Here is a 19786-nt window from a genome sequence, read left to right as displayed (position 1 = left end):
GTGTAGCGTGTGAGCTCCCCCACGTGGCCTCCCTGTGTAGCGTGTGAGCTCCCCCACGTGGCCTCCCTGTGTAGCGTGTGAGCTCCCCCACGTGGCCTCCCTGTGTAGCGTGTGAGCTCCCCCACGTGGCCTCCCTGTGTAGCGTGTGAGCTCCCCCACGTGGCCTCCCTGTGTAGCGTGTGAGCTCCCCCACGTGGCCTCCCTGTGTAGCGTGTGAGCTCCCCCACGTGGCCTCCCTGTGTAGCGTGTGAGCTCCCCCACGTGGCCTCCCTGTGTAGCGTGTGAGCTCCCCCACGTGGCCTCCCTGTGTAGCGTGTGAGCTCCCCCACGTGGCCTCCCTGTGTAGCGTGTGAGCTCCCCCACGTGGCCTCCCTGTGTACATGCAAACATCCCATACACGTATGAAAAAAACACCCAAAACAACACATACTCACCTCGCTCCTATTCTCCCAGTGCTCTGCTCCTCTCTCTGGCGCACTGACTTTCCACGCAGTAGATGCAATGTAATAACGTCATGGTGTCCGCTGTCTCGCACGCTGATTGGTGGAAGAAGGAGGAAGCGGTTAGTGGTGATATTGGGAAGTAGGCAGAGCCGGCGAATGGGCGAGGGCATGGTGTGACCCATGGGCCACTGTTTTCAATCCTTCAGCTGTCTTGGTCTGCGGGCCACACTGGAACAGCCAGAGGGCCGGAGGTGACCCACAGGCCACACTTTTCCCAGCTCTGACACAAACTGATCATAATGCACCACAATGTAAAAATGACATTGCTGTGCACATGTGTAGCTTTTTGTTACTTCTTTTTACTGCTTCAGGATGGATCAGGATTTTTTTTGAGTAGCTTTTTATGGAAATTTCTGAAATCCTCCTCGAAAACTCTTAGGTTAGGTTCCCATGTTCAGTATTTGATGCGAAAGTATTAGAAGTCTCATACCCGCTGTGCTTTTTTTTTTTTTACGCAGCATAAACTCACCTGAGGTGCTTGTATAAAATCCACAACACGTCACTTTCTCTTGCGGGTATATAAAATTTTATGTGTGAATTTTTACCATAGACTTACATTAGATGCGGAAAATCCTCAGGTAAAAAAGCACGCACATGCCTTCTTAATGCGATTCTGCTGCAGATGTCCACTCAAAACACATGTAATCCGCACATGACTGCATCAATAAGCCAAATACCAGGAAGTATCAAAAACAAAGCAGCTTTATTTAAAACATGACAAACCAACAAGAGACAAAAAAACGTGAAAAAAACGCAAGTAATCTAATTTACGTGATAGTTACAGAAATGCTGAAAAAAATCTGCAACATCAAAAAGTCTCCGAATGCTCATCTTGGGACTTGAACGTGACATCTTTTTCAGGAGGGTGCACTTCGTAACATGTCTGAAAAAGCTCTAAATATGCCTTTGGGCATAGTTAGTAGTTTTGGACATTTCTAGGAAGAAGCAGCTTGTGCAATCACTCTTAGGCTATGTTCACACATGTTGTGTTTTGCTGCGTATTTTGCAGCAGATTTTTATGTAAGTTTTCAGCTGCGTCTTGCAGCAAAGTCTATGAGAAACCAGAATTCTCTGTTCACACACGTTGTTTTTTGTTTGCTGCGTATTTTCTGCCTTGCTTGCGTATTTGGAAAATAGAGCATGTCACTTCTTTCAGCAGAAAACATACCTTTGTTTTTGCTGCTTATTTGCAGTGTTTTTTCACCCATAGGAAGTAATGGGTGGTCAAAAATACGCCGCAAAAACGCACCAAAACCTGTGTTTTTAACGCAGCTTTTTTCCTGTCAGAGAAAAGTTAGCAGCAGATTTGCAGCAGAAAAAAACACAACGTGTGTGAATCAGGGCTGTGGAGTCAGTAAGCCAAACCTCCGACTCCACCTCCCTCATATATGGCTCATGTGTAAGTGATAAATTTACTGTAGCACAGATTCATCTCCGCTAAAAGTCTAGACCCTTAGATCAGGAATAGGACAGACATTTATAGGACATTTCATAACTTTCCCAAATTCTTATGAAAAAAAATATTCCCCACAAACTGCATTGAACTACTGTACCCAATTTATTATATATTTTAGGAGTCGGTCCATTTGATTCCAACTCCGATTCCGACTGCACCAAAATGGACTCTGACTCCACAGCCCTATGTAACATAGCTTTATCTTCAGGGGCATTTAGGCTGAAAAAACGCTGAAAGAAGTGACTTGCTCTATTTTCCAAAAAACCATGCAAGGCACAAAATACGGAACGAAAAAACCCCGTGATGTGTGAACAGAGAATTCTGGTTTCTCATAGACTTTGCTGGTACTGCAAAACGCAGCTGAAATTTTGCATAAAGATCTGCAGCAAAAAACACTGAAAAAAACATGGTGTGTGAACATAGCCTAAGGATGTATGGCTGAATTGCTTTGAGAGGATTGAGTTCGTCTTTGGTAAATGTATAAGGCTAAGTCTAGAAATGACTTGTAGTGTAATCAGATTTTTGTGTTATATGACTTTTTATTTTTTACCAATGTGTTTTTTCTTTTTCATATCACTTTTTACTTAAAAAAACCCAACAGATTTAGTGATCGCAATTTTTACACCAGTCGCCAGTAGACATGAGCGAACCTGAACTTAAAAGTTTGGGGTTTGTATTGGACAGTTAGTGTCCGATGCTAAACGCCAAGCATGGACTTCTCCTGGACGTCCCTTGCAAGAGAAAGATTTTTTTTTTTCAGATCCAAAGTACGGGTCTTGTTTTCAGCAGGGTTCTGGTACCCAAACCAAACTTTGTACTAAAGGTACCTGACCAGAACAAAACCTGAACTTCCACGGGTCCGCTCATCCCTAGTCATCGGGGCTTTTTTAGACTCATAGGCCCTGATGTCTCATGACTGGCTGTGATCACTCCAGTCTTGAGGAGGAGGTGTGTTGGAGTCAGAATCTCCTGACCCGTCCTAATTAATCAGACATGTGTGAAGTGGTGTGCACCTCCTCGTCCACCTCGCTACAAATCTTAGTCTGGTCGAGGATTACAGTCAGTTATACGGGCCGTGGCGTCACGCCCCTGCCCCATCACAGCACCGCACACTTAGGTAGAGTTGGGTACAACTAACATGAAAATGCCAAATCACATTTATTTATTTTTTTTTTACAACTCCATGTTGCGAGAAAAATTTGCAATTTTTCAAAGCGATTTATGCCAGAATTGTAGCATAAACGCTTTGATGAATCATGGCCATACTTCTTGTCCTTTCAGGAAGTTTTCAGCAAGACTCGTTGTCAGTAGGGGCAGGATTAATGACTGATCACTCCCCTGTAGGCAGCTGGTAACACGGGATCCACCATTCATAATAGATGTCACAGCTCTCCCTGCTCCTCCTCTTCACAATGATCTTTGCATAGGCTCATTAGATGCCATTAGATAGCCACAATTGTGATATCCAGACTATGTACATGTGTTACTTTTTATTGTTTAAAAAAAATAAGAGTCGTAAAAAAGCCCAAGTGGCCAGATTGAAAATTGCAAGATTTTTTAGTTTCAATACAGATAGTGATACGTAAAAAAAAAAACACATTGCACACAAAAACCTAATTTAACCACAGTGGCTGCATAGTGCTGTTCTGTCTGTCTGAAAGGGAACAACCCCTTTAAGGCCAATATTTATGCCCCGGCTGCAGCATAACAAACTGCGCTTAATCCGCCTTCTCCGGGCACGCCAGCAAGTCTCCACCGCTGCTCCCGGTGTGCGGTACCGCCTCCACGCTGACGTGACATCGACAGTCAATCGATGACCTCAGCGACTTTGAAGGGAGCGTTCTGTCTACACGGGCAGATCTGCAGACCCAGTGATTGGCTGCCTTGCTATCGACGTGACGTCAAAACCGCAGCTATTGCCGGACCCCGGAGCAGCGGTGGAGACTCGGGGAAGTCGAGTACAGTTATGTTACTTTCTAACAGACTGCAGCCAGGGCAGAGCATTGTCTGATAGGGAACAAACTTTTTAAAACCGCATTCACGCATCCGTGCGACACTCACTGGTACTCTCCTTTTTTTTTCCCGCACAGCTCACATACCTATTGTTTCATTGTTCCATTCACAGATCAGTTTTATTACATGATCTCTGTGTCCTGTCCGTGAGACATGTAGCAGGTCCTATTCTCAGAATCGGCCATTAAAGTCTATGGGGATCCTTGGAAAGTTTAGTCAGCTGTGGTGGATGAAAATAGCTTCAGAAGCTAAAAACTAAGAGAACCCAGCGTGCTATGTCGTGCATGAACTGTAAGCACATTCACAGCCGACTTGAGTAATATTGTATGGCATCACACAGAGGAGATCTTCAGGGTCACACAGAACATTTGGGGCCGCTTGGTCTCTTGGTTTGGCGGCCATCATGTTAGTACCTCTTTATTTAATCTGTTTAACAGACTTTTAAAGGGGTATTCCCATCTCCAAGATCCTATCCCAATATGTAGTAGGTGTAATAATATTAGCAAATATCTCCAATTAGAAATGTATTAAGAGTTTTACTGATTCACTGTCTCTTTCCTCATGTGCAGGCATTGCAGAACCTTAGGTATCCATGGTTATGTCCACTGATATAGTGACAGCTAGTTGCTAGTGGTTGTAACCATGGATATCTAAGGTCCTGCAATGCCTGCACGTGAGGAAAGAGACATAGCGAATCAGGAGAACTATACTACATTTCTAATTGGAGGAATTTGCTAATATTATTATGATGGCCGCCAAACCAAGAGACCAAGCTGCCCCAAATGTTCTGTGTGACCCTGAAGATCTTCTCTATGTGATGCCATACAACATTACTCACAAGTCGGCTGTGAATGTGCTTACAGTTCACGCACGACATAGCACGCTGGGTTCGCTTAGTTTTTAGCTTCTGAAGCTATTTTCATCCACCACGGCTGACTGACTTTCCAAGGTGAAACCTACAGTGTAAGGCTAGAAGTGCTAATGCCTCATTAATCTGGCTGGAGAATAGCACAGAAGGCAGGGCGGATCCATAACTGCTGCATTGGGGGAAAACCGCCGGACACTTTTTGGCACATCGGTGCGCTGCTTTCTTACCACTTTGTGCTGTGTGCATTTCTCTTATTGATACAGTAACTGAAGCAAACATCCAGGAAACATGCATGAGATAACCATGGGACCTGGGGCTACATATGAGACAGGCACATGTATTATGAGCAAGGGGCTGTAGTGTACATTACAAAAAGGGTACGATATGGCTGATGAGTACGGGCCCACCTATGCTGGTCAGCCGCTGGGAGGGCTGTGCATATGTATTGTGTGTGCATTGCTCTATCCATCTTACCCTAGGGGAGTTACACAAATATCTGATGTTCGTATATAAGGCTTTATTGTCTGCTGATGACAGGCAGTCGCTGGATGCCACATATAGTTTTTTATGTAATGCACCCCCCAGAAAAAACTGTATGGCATCTTTGTACAGTACATAGGGTAAAGAGTCGTGGCAGAAACATTCACGCTGGTGGATTTATGTGTAAGTCGTCGGTTTCAGTTCTGTGAGGTGCATATTCATACATCCGTGTGTAATGTCCTAGCACTGTCCAGTCTGTTTATCTGATTGCACTGGGACCCATAGAGTCACTTATCCATTCACACATCTGTGATAATCCTTGACCCGAGAAACTCCAAGCTTGTCCTATACTGATCAGATGTTGAGGATCAGAATAGGAAATGCTGAGAGGGTTTGTGTGGTGTACGAAGAAAATCAGGCAGCACAGACATTGACACGCATGTGAATGCGCCTTAAAGAACGGAATGATCAACAGTCCGAAACCGGACATACAAGATCCTCATTTCTCTTTACATCATCTGTCAAGAGAGAATTGGGATGCCCACGGTCAGGAGCCGCTGTGGGTTTGAAGATGTGTTTTTATGCAGAGTCAAACCCGCAGCGGCCAGATGTTACAGCATAGTGGATGGATTTCTAGAAATCTCATGTCCACTATGTGTCTGCGGATCACCTGTGGAAACTGACATGCAACGTGTGTTTCCAGACCGCAGCGCGCTTTCCAGACCGCAGCATGTCAATTTTTCTTCCGAGTCCGCTAGTGTACTTTTCCCATAGACTAACGTTAATGAGGGAAGTCCGCATGTGAACCAGAAAAAAATTGCGGCTGCCCAGCAGTGTCTGGGCCACAAGCGGCTCCAGATCATGGGAACGTACCCTTAGACTATTGGCTCAGCCAACGAAAACCAGCAGGTTCGTCCGACATTAGTGGCTATGGTGTACTTTGTGTGGACTGGTAGTCACTTTCTCTGTTTTCTTATGAGAGTCACTTTAAGGGCTTGTGCACATGACAGTATTATCGGTCCAAGTGAGATCCGACAAAACATCGGATCGCACTCGGACCAGTAATAGTCTATAGGGCCGTGCACAGGTCCCTTTTTTTTTTTTTTCCTTGGACAGAGCCTGTCTGGATAAAGCATCGCAGAATGGTTGAGTTTGATACGATATTCATATCCCACTCAGCCATACAAGTCAACAAGTGCGTGGAAACCATCAGACTGCACTCGGATGATATCGCCATTAATTCCGCAGCACTTTACAGACATTATCATCACTGTCCCCATTGGGCTCACAATCTACATTCCCTATCAGTATGTCTTTGGAGTGTGGGAGGAAACCCACACAGACACGGGGAGAACATACAAACTCCTTGCAGATGTTGTTCTTGGTGGGATTTGAACCCAGTGCTGCAAAGCTGCAGTGCTAACCACTGAGCCACCTTGCTGCTATGGTCACTCTCTGATCAGAGTGTGATTTGCATAATTGACCTGATTCTCTTGGATGAGAAAAAATACAGTCGCCTGCATCTGCCCTTAGAATTAAAAATATAGAGGAACTGACTTCCCACCTCACTATTCAGTGAGTCTTAGCGCAGGTCAAAAAGGACCTAAACAGAGCCGATATTTCTGGAAACCCACCGGCAGGCAAAATAAAGTCACTACTATTTCCCTTATATATAATACATTACAAATAGACCATACGTTTTCTGTTTGCGTATTTTGACACAATACTTTGGTTTTCACCTTATCTTCAGACCTAAAAACCCAAAGCCATCTCCAGGGATGTGAGAGTATTCCTATCTTGTTTTGGATTTCCATTGACCGATATCTGCAGACCTTTGTCTCAGACGCTTGACCCAGTGACTTCTACATGTCAGATATGCAGTAAGCAGCTGACACTTGTATTTTCATCCTAACTTCACACTCGTGGGTTCTTTAGAAGACCTCCAGAGGGGTGATCATTTTTAGCTAAAAGTTAGTTGCTCAGAAATTGCTTGCTGTGGTCAGCCAGGGTTTCTCTAGGTTCCTGTGCAGCTCGGCTTGTTTCCTTTGTTCTTGCTCATGATGATAAAACACGTTTGTGCCAATCTTCAGCAGGGATGAGCACTGGTGGCTCCTGGACAATCTGAAAACCACAGTGGAAGGACTGGTGTCGGGCAACAGCCGAAATGTGTGGTCGAAGTATGGTGGTCTTCAGAGACTATGCCGAGACATGAGCAGCATTCTTCAACACGGTCTTGTGTGTGATCAGGTAATATAGCGTCCCTTATACATAATAATGGAATAATGCTATCTTATCTAACTGAATAAGATCTTGCACTGATCTGGTATGCCAGGTATAACCATAACTACTGTAGTGTGCTAGTGCACAACTGATCAGTACTCTGCCATTGTTGGGCTAGAGTCACACCAGAGTTCAGTGTCTGTGCCATAATGGAGCAAGTGTGAACCTAGCTTTAAAATTATACTCCAGCAAAATCTTAATGGGGTTACGCCAAGAGAAACATTTTGTCCCTGGCTGCCATACTCCCATCATGGAAGGGGAGATGGGGTGATACAGGGAGCTTTCTAACCACTTAAAGGGAATTTGTAACCAGGTTTTAGCCACTTAATCTGAGAGCAGAATAATGTAGAGACAGAGACAGACTGATTCCAGCGATGCGGCACTTACTGGGCTGCTTGCTGTAGTTTTGAAGAAAAAAAAACTGTTTATCAGCAGCAGATTACCACTAGAGGACTAGTAAACCTACTGCCATGTAGTGCTCCACGTTTAAGAACTCTGTATATCCCCGCACCACCACTGATTGTCAGCTTTCTGCCTATGCACAGTGTACACAGACTGCTGCCAATCTTTGGTGTGAACTGGGTTATACCGAGTTTGGCATTCAGAGAATTGTGATTTTATCAAAACTGCAGCAAGTAGCCCAATAATAACTCATCAGTGGAATTGGGGTCTTTGCCCCTTCATCTTGCTGCTCTCAGATGGGGTAGCAAAAACCTGGTGACAGATTCCCTTTAATTGGTGTGATCGCTGTACACTGCAGCATCTGAGGGGTTTAGCAGCTGCAGTTGGAGGTGCCTCAGAATGCTGCTTAGCCGAGGATGGCCTCTAATAGTTGCCATGTGATTAATGTTATCCCATTGTTTTGTTTCAGGTCTACAGCAAGCAGCAGAACTACTGGAATTTCGTGAAGAGCAGCCCACGACTCTTCCCTGGATCGTCTCCTCAGGTGGAGCAAGTAAGATGTGAACTATAGCAGGAATAAGGCATTATGTGACCTGAGATGGTCACAAATGTTTGTGGTCACAGTACCAGATGCAATTTTGTATGTTTTTTGAACAATTATATTAGAAAGAAGTAATCCACATGTACTCCAAAGTATATTTTTAGAATGATCCATATTATACTCCTTATTTTAACCTGTTTCTTAACCCTTCCCAGACATAGGATGTAATAGTATGTCCTAGGGCAGGTCTTCAAATATGGGTGCGGTCCCAGGAGCTGAGCCTGCACCATACACTACAGATGCTGGTTGTAACAGCTGCAACCAGAAGCTTTCTCCGATGGCTGCTGTTTAACCGTCTAACCATTGTTCAACCATCTAAATGATACGATTGCTAATAGGTGTGCACACCGGCTTCCCTCAGCCCCCTGCGATCACTTGTGATTACATGATGCCAACGGGTTGTTATGGACACCATGGGCTTGCCGAAAGCCCCCATAACTGCCATCTTTGTCCTGTGAAGTCTAGCTTGTGGCTGAGCTTCATATGAGTTCCATTTTGTCTATACTACAATACAGTAGTTCTGCAGTATATAGAACAATCAAATGATCACAGGTTCAGGTCCCTTAAAGGAATTAAAAAAAAAAAATTGAAAAATTTTTAATAATATAAAAATTTGTATATCCTACTTTTTTCTTTGCTTGAAAATAAAAGAAATAACAAAAAAAAATCTGCATGTTTATCACCACGTATATAAATGTCCATTAAATGAAAATCTAAAATTAATTAACTTATCCGGTAAAAGACTGAAAACGGGGAAAAACTAATCCTACTTCAGAATTGAAGGTTTTTTGGGTTGCCACACTCCTTTTAAAAATAACGATGCAAAAAGCGATGTCATATGTATCTTCGAATGGTAACAATAAAAAAAAGTCACCATGCAAAAGAAGCAGCACTGACACTGCTCCATCGATGGAAACATAAAAAAAGTTATGGGTCTCAGAAAATGATGATACACAGAAATTATTAGTACTGCTTTTAGATGGACAAGTCTATTAATCTCTGAAGGTGATAGTGTCCCGTCCATCATTCGCCTAAGGTAGCCAATCAGTGGTCTACGTGGTGACACTTGCATGTACAACTCCTGACTGATGAGGCCAGTGATTGACTGCAGCGGTCATGTAAAGGTGTCATCACTTGCAGTTCTAGCTGTATTGGAGCTGCAGTGGTTTCTGGTGATAAGTAAAGCGTGTTTCTTTATTCCATCCTCTACTCTATGGCTGGTTAAAATAATTTGTTCATTCTCATAGAATGAAAGTCATCACAGCTCACATAGTTTATGGCAGAGAAGTGATTTTTCTGTGTCTGAAAAGGTCTCTTTGCTTCTTTATCTAGTTCCTCCTATTCTGTGAAAACAGCCAGAGGAATGGCGATGGTAACAGTGAGGACAGCGGCAAGTTATGGTTACAGCATAGCCTACAATTTCACAGTCTCTCCGCCCAACTCAAGGTCCTTCTTGGTAGCAGACAGTACACCAAGAAGTTCTACTCCGGTAATAAACCTGGTATTGTACTACTTCCCTGGGTCTCCCCTAGTGATCACAGTCGGCCATCTTCCACCAACTTGGTCAGCAAGCGGCTACGCCAGATTTCTAGCTCCTCCTCGCCCTTCCCAATAGTCTCAGCTAGCCCCCCATGTATGCATCTCCTTCAGCTCCCGGGATGTCGGCTAATATGAGCTGCCTATTGGCATGGACTGCTTCTAGCTTTCTGCATTGGGTTCTGCCAGCAGGGACTGATGGAGGAGCACACCGGACTATTATACATGATGACAGACCACTCTTGCTGGGGTGATTGCTTTTGATATTAGGTGGAATCACTCAGGCACTGAATGCATGGATGGCAATAAAACGTAGTTGTCTTCATAGAATGTATTTGTATCTATTAGAGTATACAATATATTATTCCTGCACAGTTCCCATGGAGTAAAGCTGCAGTAACTTCCAGACGTCTATGTACAGCACAGTTTCACACTTATGGTGCATCTACCATAGGAACACTGATCCCCTATTATCAGAACAAATTGCCAGTCACCCAAGAAACGAGAAAAATACTTGCTCAAAAATCATCTTTCTCGGCAGCACATTAGCCTGTGCTGCCGAGAATCATGACAGTCTATGCATATTAACAATCATTCTGTCCCCATGGAATTGTGGCCGGCCTTTTTAAACAGGCCATTTAACCACTGCCAATTGGCTTGAAGGTCGTTTAACGTCCCCGGTTGGCCAGTGTAAATTCAGCCTTATTTTGTGGAAAACAGTTTTGTGTAGGATTGGTGACATTTTCCATAGTATTTTGATAGCTATAACACCGTTATGTGCTAATATATAGATGATCCGTGCCTTTCTCTCTCTGGGAAGTCATCACTGTACTGACGAGAGGGTGGCTCTTCGTAGAGAGAAATCAACACTGATTTTCTGGTAAGGCCAAATTCACATGTCAGTGCAAACCAGGCACTGCAAGAGTTTCACAATCTGGTTTAACCACTAGATCCCCTGACCTGAGCTAACTTCCATAGGCATATATGAGTAATGTGGCTCAGGCCAGAGATCCGATGGTCGGGCCGGGTATTGTGATCCCAGCATAGCCCATATTTCACAGACATGTAAATTCGGCCTTACTGTATACAAGTAAGTTGGTGTTTCAAGCAGTCAAGATAAACATAAAGTTGTCAAACCCTTTAAAAGAATTAATGTCTTTAAAGTAGAACTCCGTTTTCTACCTGTTGAAAAATGTTTAATTTCCCCAAGTAATGTTATCTTACAGTATATTTTCTTGTCCCTGAAGACTCTGCCTTTCTGCTGAGTGACACTCACGTCATGGCCATGTTTCAGTGTCTGGAAGCTGTTGAACAGAATAATCCCAGACTACTAGCGCAAATTGACCCATCAGTGGTGAGCATACCTATATGTCTGTATCTGTCTACAGCTGCAATCAAAATTATTCAACCTCAATTACAAATTAAATTTACTAGCCAAATTTAGAAACCTGCTTGTTGCATTTATCCAATGAGACCAAAATAATTTTAAATAGCTCAACACAACTAATATAACAAGTTGTTTGTCCAAAATTAATGCAATATGTTACTTTTAGTGAACACTGAAGTCTCAGAATTATTCAGCTCCTTTATGAGGAGTCTTTACTAGAGCACTTTGGCTGTTTATAACCTGATACAAACATGATGCATAGCTAGACACCAGCTTCTGGCAGTGAGAAATCGTAGCCCATAACTCATGGGCTATAGCCACCAGTTGACTATTAATTTTTTGGTTTGAGATCATTGCCCTGTTGGAAGGTTCATTAAAGCCCAATCATCAGCTTCCTCACAGAAGACATGACGTTTTCTCTTCGGATTTCCTGATGCATGATTGATTCGTCCTTGCCATACTCACATTGCAGGTTTCCAGTTCTAGAGGAAGCAAAACAGATCATCACTGAGCTACCACCATGTTTCACTGTAGGCAGGGTGTTCTTTTCCACATATGCTTCATTCTTCCTCCTCCTCCAGACATACCGCTGACCCATAGGCCCGAAAATTTCCAGTATTGTTTCATTACTCTACAAAACTTCTGTGGCTCATTTATATGGTTTTGAACATATTGCAGCGTTGTGGTCAGCAGGGGCATACTTTTTGAAGTTCAGGAATGGAGACCTTCAGCATATGCCTTACTGTACAAACCGAAACTTCAGAGCCTGCTACAGTCACTCGAGGGTTTCTGACTATCTATCTCTTTGGGACTCTGGTGACAGACATTACTGTGTCTAGGAACAGGCAATGCCTTTGCTATCTTTATGTAAACTTTCCCTTGTTTGTGCAAGGCAATGATCTCTTATGTTTTCGGACTACTCTCTTGACTTCTTAGTCATATTTCTAACATTCAGTTAATTGTCATGATCAAGGAATCCCTAGTCAGTCCAGTAGTTTGATGTGTTTTATGTGACGTTTGGTTTGCTTTTTGATTATTAGTTGTGCTTAGACAACACCGAATATGTATATATTTCTTCTGGGAGATTCTGTTCTGTGGGCTGAAAAATTCTGAGACTGCAGCAGTCATAAAAGTGACATTTCAGGAGCGTCTGTGAAAATGCCAAAAGGCACTAAATTTTTGCGCTGCTTCACGTTGTGCATAATCCAGAAGTAAACACTTTGATGAATCAGGGCCAGAGTTTAGAATTTGGAGAAACCACTTATCAGTTATGAAGAGGTATTTAAATTGTTCCCGTCTGGTTTATTCCAAACAGCAGAAAGTTTGTACATTTAGTTAATAATCCTAATTTGAAATGGGGGTTGATTAATTTTGATTGGACCTGTCTGTCTGATCTATCTTGCAATATACAGGTGCATCTCACAAAATTAGAATATCATCAAAAAGTTAATTTATTTCAGTTCTTCAATACAAAAAGGGAAACTCATATAGAGTCATTACAAACAGAATGATCTATTTCAAGTGTTTATTTCTGTTAATGTTGATGATTATGGCTTATAGCCAATGAAAACACAAAAGTCATTATCTCAGTAAATTACAATAATTAACAAAAAAACACCTGCAAAGGCTTCCTTAGCGATAAAAAGGTCCCTTAGTCTGTTTCAATAGGCTCCACAATCATGGAGAAGACTGCTGACTTGAGAGATGTCCAGAAGGCAGTCATTGACACACTCCACAAGGTCCCAGAGTTCCAGTTTTCATTTGGAAATCAAGGTTCCAGAGTCTGGAGGAAGAGTGGAGAGGCACACAATCCAAGCTGCTTGAGGTCTAGAGTGAAGTTTCCACAATGAGTGATGGTTTGGGGAGCCATGTCATCTGCTGGTGTAGGTCCACTGTGTTTTATCAAGACCAAAGTCAGCGCAGCCGTCTACCAGGACATTTTAGAGCACTTCATGCTTCCCTCTGCCGACAAGCTTTTTGGAGATGGAAATGTCATTCTCCAGCAGGACTTGGCACCTGTCCACACTGCCAAAAGTACCAATACCTGGTCTAAAAACAACAGTATCACTGTGCTTGATTGGCCAGCAAACTCGCCTGACCTTAACCCCATAAAGAATCTATGGGGTATTGTCAAGAGGAAGATGAGAGACACCAGACCAACAATGCAGACGAGCTGAAGGCTGCTATCAAAGCAACCTGGGCTTCCATAACACCTCAGCAGTGCCACAGGCTGATCGCCTCCATGCCACGCCGCATTGATGCAGTAATTGATGCAAAAGGATCCCCGACCAAGTATTGAGTGCATTTACTGAACATACATTTTAGTAGCCCAACATTTTAAAAACATTTTTCAAGCTGTTATAAAGTATTCTAATTTACTGAGTTAATGACTTTTGTTTTTTCATTGGCTGTAAGCCATAATCATTAACAGAAATAAACACTTGAAATAGATCCCTCTGTTTGTAATGACTCTATATAATGAGTTTCACTTTTTGTATTGAACTGAAATAAAGTAACTTTTTGATGATATTCTAATTTTGTGAGATGCACCTGTATGTTTTTAAAAGCTATATATTTTCTCTCCCAGCTTGCAGGAAAAAGGGAGTTCACCATTTCAGGAAGAAGTTTAAGTCTTACTTCTCTACCGATTACCCCAATCATCCCATACACTGAGAATCCTCAGCAGTCCCTCTGCAGGTCCTATAGCAGTTTGCAAGTTCCAGGCAGTATACCCAGCATTGGTAAGACTTGTAAAGGTGCGGCCTACACTGACTAAATGATATGACTCAGTGCTAATGAATGCTGTGATGTGAATATGCAGTTTCACAGTTGTAAGGTTGAAAGACACCAGTCCATAGAGTTTAAGCTGTAGCCTAACATCCAGTGAAAGGCTTATACCCCATGAGGCAGGGGCTAATTGCCCCATACTAAGGGAAAAATTCTTTCCTGACTCTACATATACGGCAGTCAGACTAGTTCCCTGGATGAGCGCCTCATCACAGAATCTAATGTCTGTAACCTGTAATATTTTATATTTTTCAAGAAAAACATCCAGGCCCTTCTACTTTTTGTAGTGAATTGACTATTACTACATCATGTGTCAGAGAGTTCCATAGTCTCACTGCTCTTACAGTAAAGAGTCTACGCCTCTGACTATGATTAAACGTCTCTAGACATAGAGGATGCCCACTTGTCCCTCTCGCAGGCCTAAGTGTAAAAAGATGATTAGAAAGATCTATGTACTGTCCCTTCATATACTTGTACATTGTAATATTGTCGCTAAGCCTTGGTTTTCTCACAGTATTCTAAGTGTGGGTCGCACTAGTGATATGAGGTTACATTTACAGGCCTATCAGCTCCAGGCTCAGATTTTGACCCCTTTTTGAGTATTGGAACCACAATTGCTATGCGCCAGTCCTGATTTTAGAATCTAGACCGTTTTTATACATGAACAGCTATAAAATAATTTACAAGACTAAATACATTGCACTTCTGTTGCACAGGAAACTGAATCTAAAAATCAGATGCTACATGGTGGCTCTGTATCGACTCCGATTCTTTTTTTTCCGTCTGCACCCTTAGACTTTTATGGATGAGTCACATTCGAGATACGGAAGAAACTGGTGAATGCTGTGGTTTTTGTTTTTTTATACTCGTTCATCTCCACTGCCCCATTGAATAGCATTGGTCCATGTGCGGTCCATTTTTTTCATGGACAGCACGAAGACCGAAAATCTGCTTGTGTGACCCTAAGCAGCGTTGGTAAAAGTAAATGATTAAGAAGCTCTTGTGATGTAACGTCTATATAGACTTTGTAATGCGGATCTAACATGGGTCATTTCATAATTGGGCTTGGAAATGTAGAAACTTGTTGTTTCTTTTAGATAATTTCCTGTATAGTCACCTATGAAGTCTGTTTTTCAGCAATGATGAATTGGCCACGTTACAGGCCACATGACAGATGCCGCTGTGGACACAGGGGACCGTATACCATATTCAGCCTGGGGGTACAGGACAGGCACACACTAACACTTTTGTATAAAAACGTTTTTGCTACTAATAAATTTTGTTTTTTGGCAAATTATTGAGAATGGGAGCGCCTTCTTAAAATAAAGCAGCATCAGCAAGTCCTATATGTGTGCACCATTATCTGGCAGAATATAAACAGTACCAGCCACATGGTCCTCTATAACCGTGATGGCCACAGTGCCACCATAATTATCAGCTAACTCTCTCCTCTCCTAGTGGGAATTTACTAAGCTCCTGCCAACAGGGGTTACTGTTAGTGCCTCTCCCCATCTGTGCCAAGTGTGCCACTGTCTACTACTTCTGGTGAAGGGTGAGAATGGAGACCCTATCTGATAACCCCTCTGTGATCGGGCAGGTCCACCCTGAGGAACCTGCTGCCTTTTGGGGCTTTGTCCACACAGTCAATGCCAGATTATGTCCATCTCTCCTTTATAATCCCTGCTCTGTTCTCTCTTCCAGGGTTTAATTCCAGCGCAGTAAACCAGAAAAACAATGTATGTGTATCATTGCCTGTGAATGAGTCCATTCCCCCCAGCAGAGACTTGTCTCCCCATGAGCCCTTTTCTCCTGTAAGTGAAATGAGCATCAGCACCATGACCAGCCACAGTGAAGAGATCACCAGTCCAGAAGACCCGACCAGCGAGGCAGATGATGGCCCGGAGTACCTGGCCATAGGAAACTTGAGCCGCAGGGCGTCTACTCAGAGCAGCAGCAGCTCTAATCTGTTCTCCAGCTCCCAAAAGACCGACTCTCCAGTGCCAACAACACCAGTGGTACCAAGCCTCACCCTGCTGTCTGTCCCTCGCCGCTCCAGCTTCTCAGAGGGCCAAATAAGTAATGGATCAAGTCACATCAAAAAGAGCCACATGCGTTCACATTCTGATACTCATGTAGCCATTGGTAAAAATCAAGGTAAGTTTAATGCTCTCTTCATCTCATTGTATTCTTCACTGGCGCAGGTAATGGACGCTGCATTAATCACACTGGTAAATTCCAGTGTGCATAGTACAGTATATGTATATACTCCGATGCTCCTGGATCTGGGGTTGTAGGACCATGTTTACCATGTCTGTAAATGTTCTGTTATATGGTATTTTTCTGCTGTCTGTAATGCATTTTCTTACTTTACCTCTGACTGCTGACACCAGGAGCTGAGCGATGTATCACTAGTATAATGGAGGACCCTATAGCAGGTCTAGCATCTATTTTCATTGGAAAAGCAAAAGCACCGGTGCTACTAATACAGTGGTTAGACAGAAAAGTCCCAGTAGTTAGGCATATGCATGATGGGTGAGATACCGGACAATAGGCTTTTATGTTAGTACTGGAAACTATGGAATTGGCCTAATAAGTATTAGCATTTCATTGTCTTCAGCCGTCAGTTGACTTAAGTAGCGCATCATCAGGTGTCTTTCTGATGAGCACTGCTCAAAGTCACCTGATTGCTGCAGACAATCAAACGCCAGAGTGGTCTGGTGACTTTTTTCTTCTCCACCTCCTTTGCTGGTGCAGAGCATGAAATGGCCAGCACTGGATGCAAGTGGATGCTGGTTATTAAGTTTATTTTTTATCCTGGAGTTTCCTAGATAAGAGTACTGCTCATGTGCTGAGGTCTTTGTGCTCGTGTGTATTAGACTGCCACAGTTACACCAGTCATACCTCATTACGTCACATTCAGATTACTGTACGATGCAGATAATGTGATTACCAAATCCCTTTATCTCTTCTTCTGTTTTATTCTCTCGCTCTCGCTCTCGCTCTCTCTTTAGCTATATCATTACCTCGCTTACTCTGACATATGTGCCGGGCTCCTTGGCTCTTGGGTGCCGGGCTCTCTATTAACCCTAAACTCACACTGTGCTCGTAGTGGATGTTTGGTGTACATGCCATAGATTTCTATGAACTGGACATATATGAAAATAGCGGCTGGTATGTGCTGACATTTTTTTTCCAACTTTATTGGACAAATCCATTACAAACAGGTGCCAATTGAAGCCAATGACATAAGCTGGAGCATGACTAATGTCATTGTATATCCTGTATTAGAGGATTGCAGATGCAGCACATAGATGTGGAGCAGAATGTAGTGTCTCTGGTACAATGACAGCCCGTACTTGCTGCAGGGAGATTCATACGTACATACATTACATATTTAATACATGTTTTAGGAAGTTACTGTATAAGCAGTTCCCCAATAAGTTTATAAAAGTGAACTGGCTATGGGGAGGCATGAAACAAATATACAGACCAGAGGCGCAGGAGCAACTATGGGTCAGTCTGTGATCACTGTATGGTACTCCGGACCAGTGCTTTTGTTCCCTCGTTACCCATGTATGTGTTGCATGTGTTACCCTATTACATCCATTACTGTCTATGTAAGTCTTTAGCCATACGTTTATTAGATATTGTGCGTCGTTGTTTTATTTAATTGGATTATACTTCTGAAGCGCCAACATGATTTATCATCCGAATCCTCCATAGCAGTGGATTTCTCATCAGTCATCTTCTTGTATTCTTCCTCACTTGTTTTATAAGTGATGTGCATGTACAATATGGCGTCAGTATCTGTTAGTGGGAAATGCGGTGAATATCTGGTAATAACCTATCCGCTCTCCATATAGAATCCCATGGAGATATTTACAGACGAAGCAATAATACATTTAATGGACGATCAAACCCTCCTAACTCCCTTTATGTCGATTACAGTAAGTAGTCCGGGGTTTTGTTACCTGCATTCCTGACCTTGCTCTACTTTTCTCTGACATTTTTATACAAAATCCCATCCCTGTAATCAGTCTATGGCAGCTGCAGCGACCCTCTATGGGGAAATGCTCCTTCTTCTCCCCCTTGCATGCATATCTCTTCCCTTTGCTCTTTACACCAGAGTATATGTGTATAAAATCCTTCTTTCTTACAGACAGCTCCCAGTACTTGAATGCCACAGACGGGATATTTCGGAGGCCTTCAGAGGGACAGTCGTTGATCAGTTATCTATCTGAGCAGGATTTTGGGAGCTGTGCTGACCTAGAGAAGGTACGACAGGAATCTGGGTGACTTCTCTATAAGTCTATATTGTTGTTGTAGGATCTTTGTATATTTAAAGTGGTTGTCCTTTAAGGTTTTTTATTAGTTTTTTACTATGTCAATGGAAAAAGTACTAAAAAATTGAGTCCTCAGTGGCTGATACCTTTTAATGGCTTACTGAAAAGATATATAGCAAGCATTCGTGACTACGTCTGTCTCTTCATCAGGCATAGTTTAACCGCTTCCCGACCGCCCACTGTACATAAACGTCCGCGCTGCCTGGGCTCTGTGCAGCGCGGACGTTTAAAAACGATGGGTGGTCTCGCAGCGCTCAGGACCCCCAGGGTCCTGCAAGCGCTGCGAGAGCGGTGCAGAGCGATAGCTCTGACAGGGAACATCATCGGGACCTGATTGGATCAGGTCCCAGTGATGTTAACCCTTTGCTGTCTTCTATATGCCGTTATCTATAGTGATCGCGGCATATAGAAGACAGGAGGAGAGGGGGTGGTATACTTACCTCTCCGAAGACCCCTGATACCTTCAAGGACCTTGGGTTGCTATGGCAGCTGGAGGTCACATGACCGCCTCCAGCTCTGCCATATATGGTGTCCTGCCAGCGTCAGCCTGCAGCTGAAGCCTGGCAGGACACACTGACTGTGTGAAGATCTCATATAATATATGTCTATTACATTACATGAGATCAGCGATCAGAAAAATAAAAATTATTGTCCCACACAGGGACTAAGTAAAAATGTAAAAAAAAATGTTTTGAAAAAAAAATAAAAAATACAAAATAAATTAAAATAAATAAATAAAATATTAAACCGATAAATCCGTATATTTATGCAAAAACAAAAAAAGTAAACATTTGGTATCGCCGCGTCCGAAACAACCTGAGCTATAAAACTGTCACACTAATTAACTCCTTCTGTGCACACCGCAATAAAAATAAATAAAAAACGGAGCAAAAAACTATGCTTTTTCCTCATATCGCCAAACAAAAAGTGGAAAAAAATGCGATCAAAAAGAAAAATGGAAATAAAAATGGTACCGCTGTAAACGTCATCTTGTTCCGCAAAAAACAAGCCGCCATACAGCTCCATCAGTAGAAAAATAAAAAAGTTATAGCGCTCAGAATAAAGCAATGCAAAAAAAATATTTTTTTATATAAAATTGTTTTATTGTGTAAAAGCGCCAAAACATAAAA

General features: G+C 42.8%; 1 protein-coding gene across 9 annotated transcripts in view; it reads left to right on the top strand.

Moving 5' to 3' along the window:
* RUBCN (rubicon autophagy regulator) overlaps nucleotides 1–19786 on the top strand; it is a 41131-nt gene that overhangs the window by 6362 nt on the left and 14983 nt on the right. For 2 of the 9 annotated variants that reach the window (XM_073675234.1, XM_073675240.1), the window contains 9 exons: nucleotides 7414–7567; nucleotides 8472–8555; nucleotides 9936–10092; nucleotides 11387–11493; nucleotides 14114–14282; nucleotides 16015–16467; nucleotides 16704–16748; nucleotides 18177–18260; nucleotides 18473–18588. In XM_073675234.1, coding sequence (XP_073531335.1) covers nucleotides 7414–7567; nucleotides 8472–8555; nucleotides 9936–10092; nucleotides 11387–11493; nucleotides 14114–14282; nucleotides 16015–16467; nucleotides 16704–16748; nucleotides 18177–18260; nucleotides 18473–18588 — 1369 coding nt within the window. Of the gene's footprint in view, nucleotides 1–7410; nucleotides 7568–8471; nucleotides 8556–9935; nucleotides 10093–11386; nucleotides 11494–14113; nucleotides 14283–16014; nucleotides 16468–16703; nucleotides 16749–18176; nucleotides 18261–18472; nucleotides 18589–19786 lie in introns of those variants that run through there. The other 7 variants (XM_073675233.1, XM_073675239.1, XM_073675235.1 and 4 more) reach the window with 6 other exon arrangements.

The sequence above is a fragment of the Phyllobates terribilis genome, unplaced genomic scaffold (assembly GCF_046119375.1).
Source record: "Phyllobates terribilis strain yellow unplaced genomic scaffold, ASM4611937v1 Scaffold_3__8_contigs__length_932513732, whole genome shotgun sequence".
NCBI classification, from domain to species: Eukaryota; Metazoa; Chordata; class Amphibia; order Anura; family Dendrobatidae; genus Phyllobates; species Phyllobates terribilis.
The sequence above is the reverse complement of the archived record's forward strand: the minus strand, read 5'-3'. Positions and strand labels throughout refer to the sequence as shown.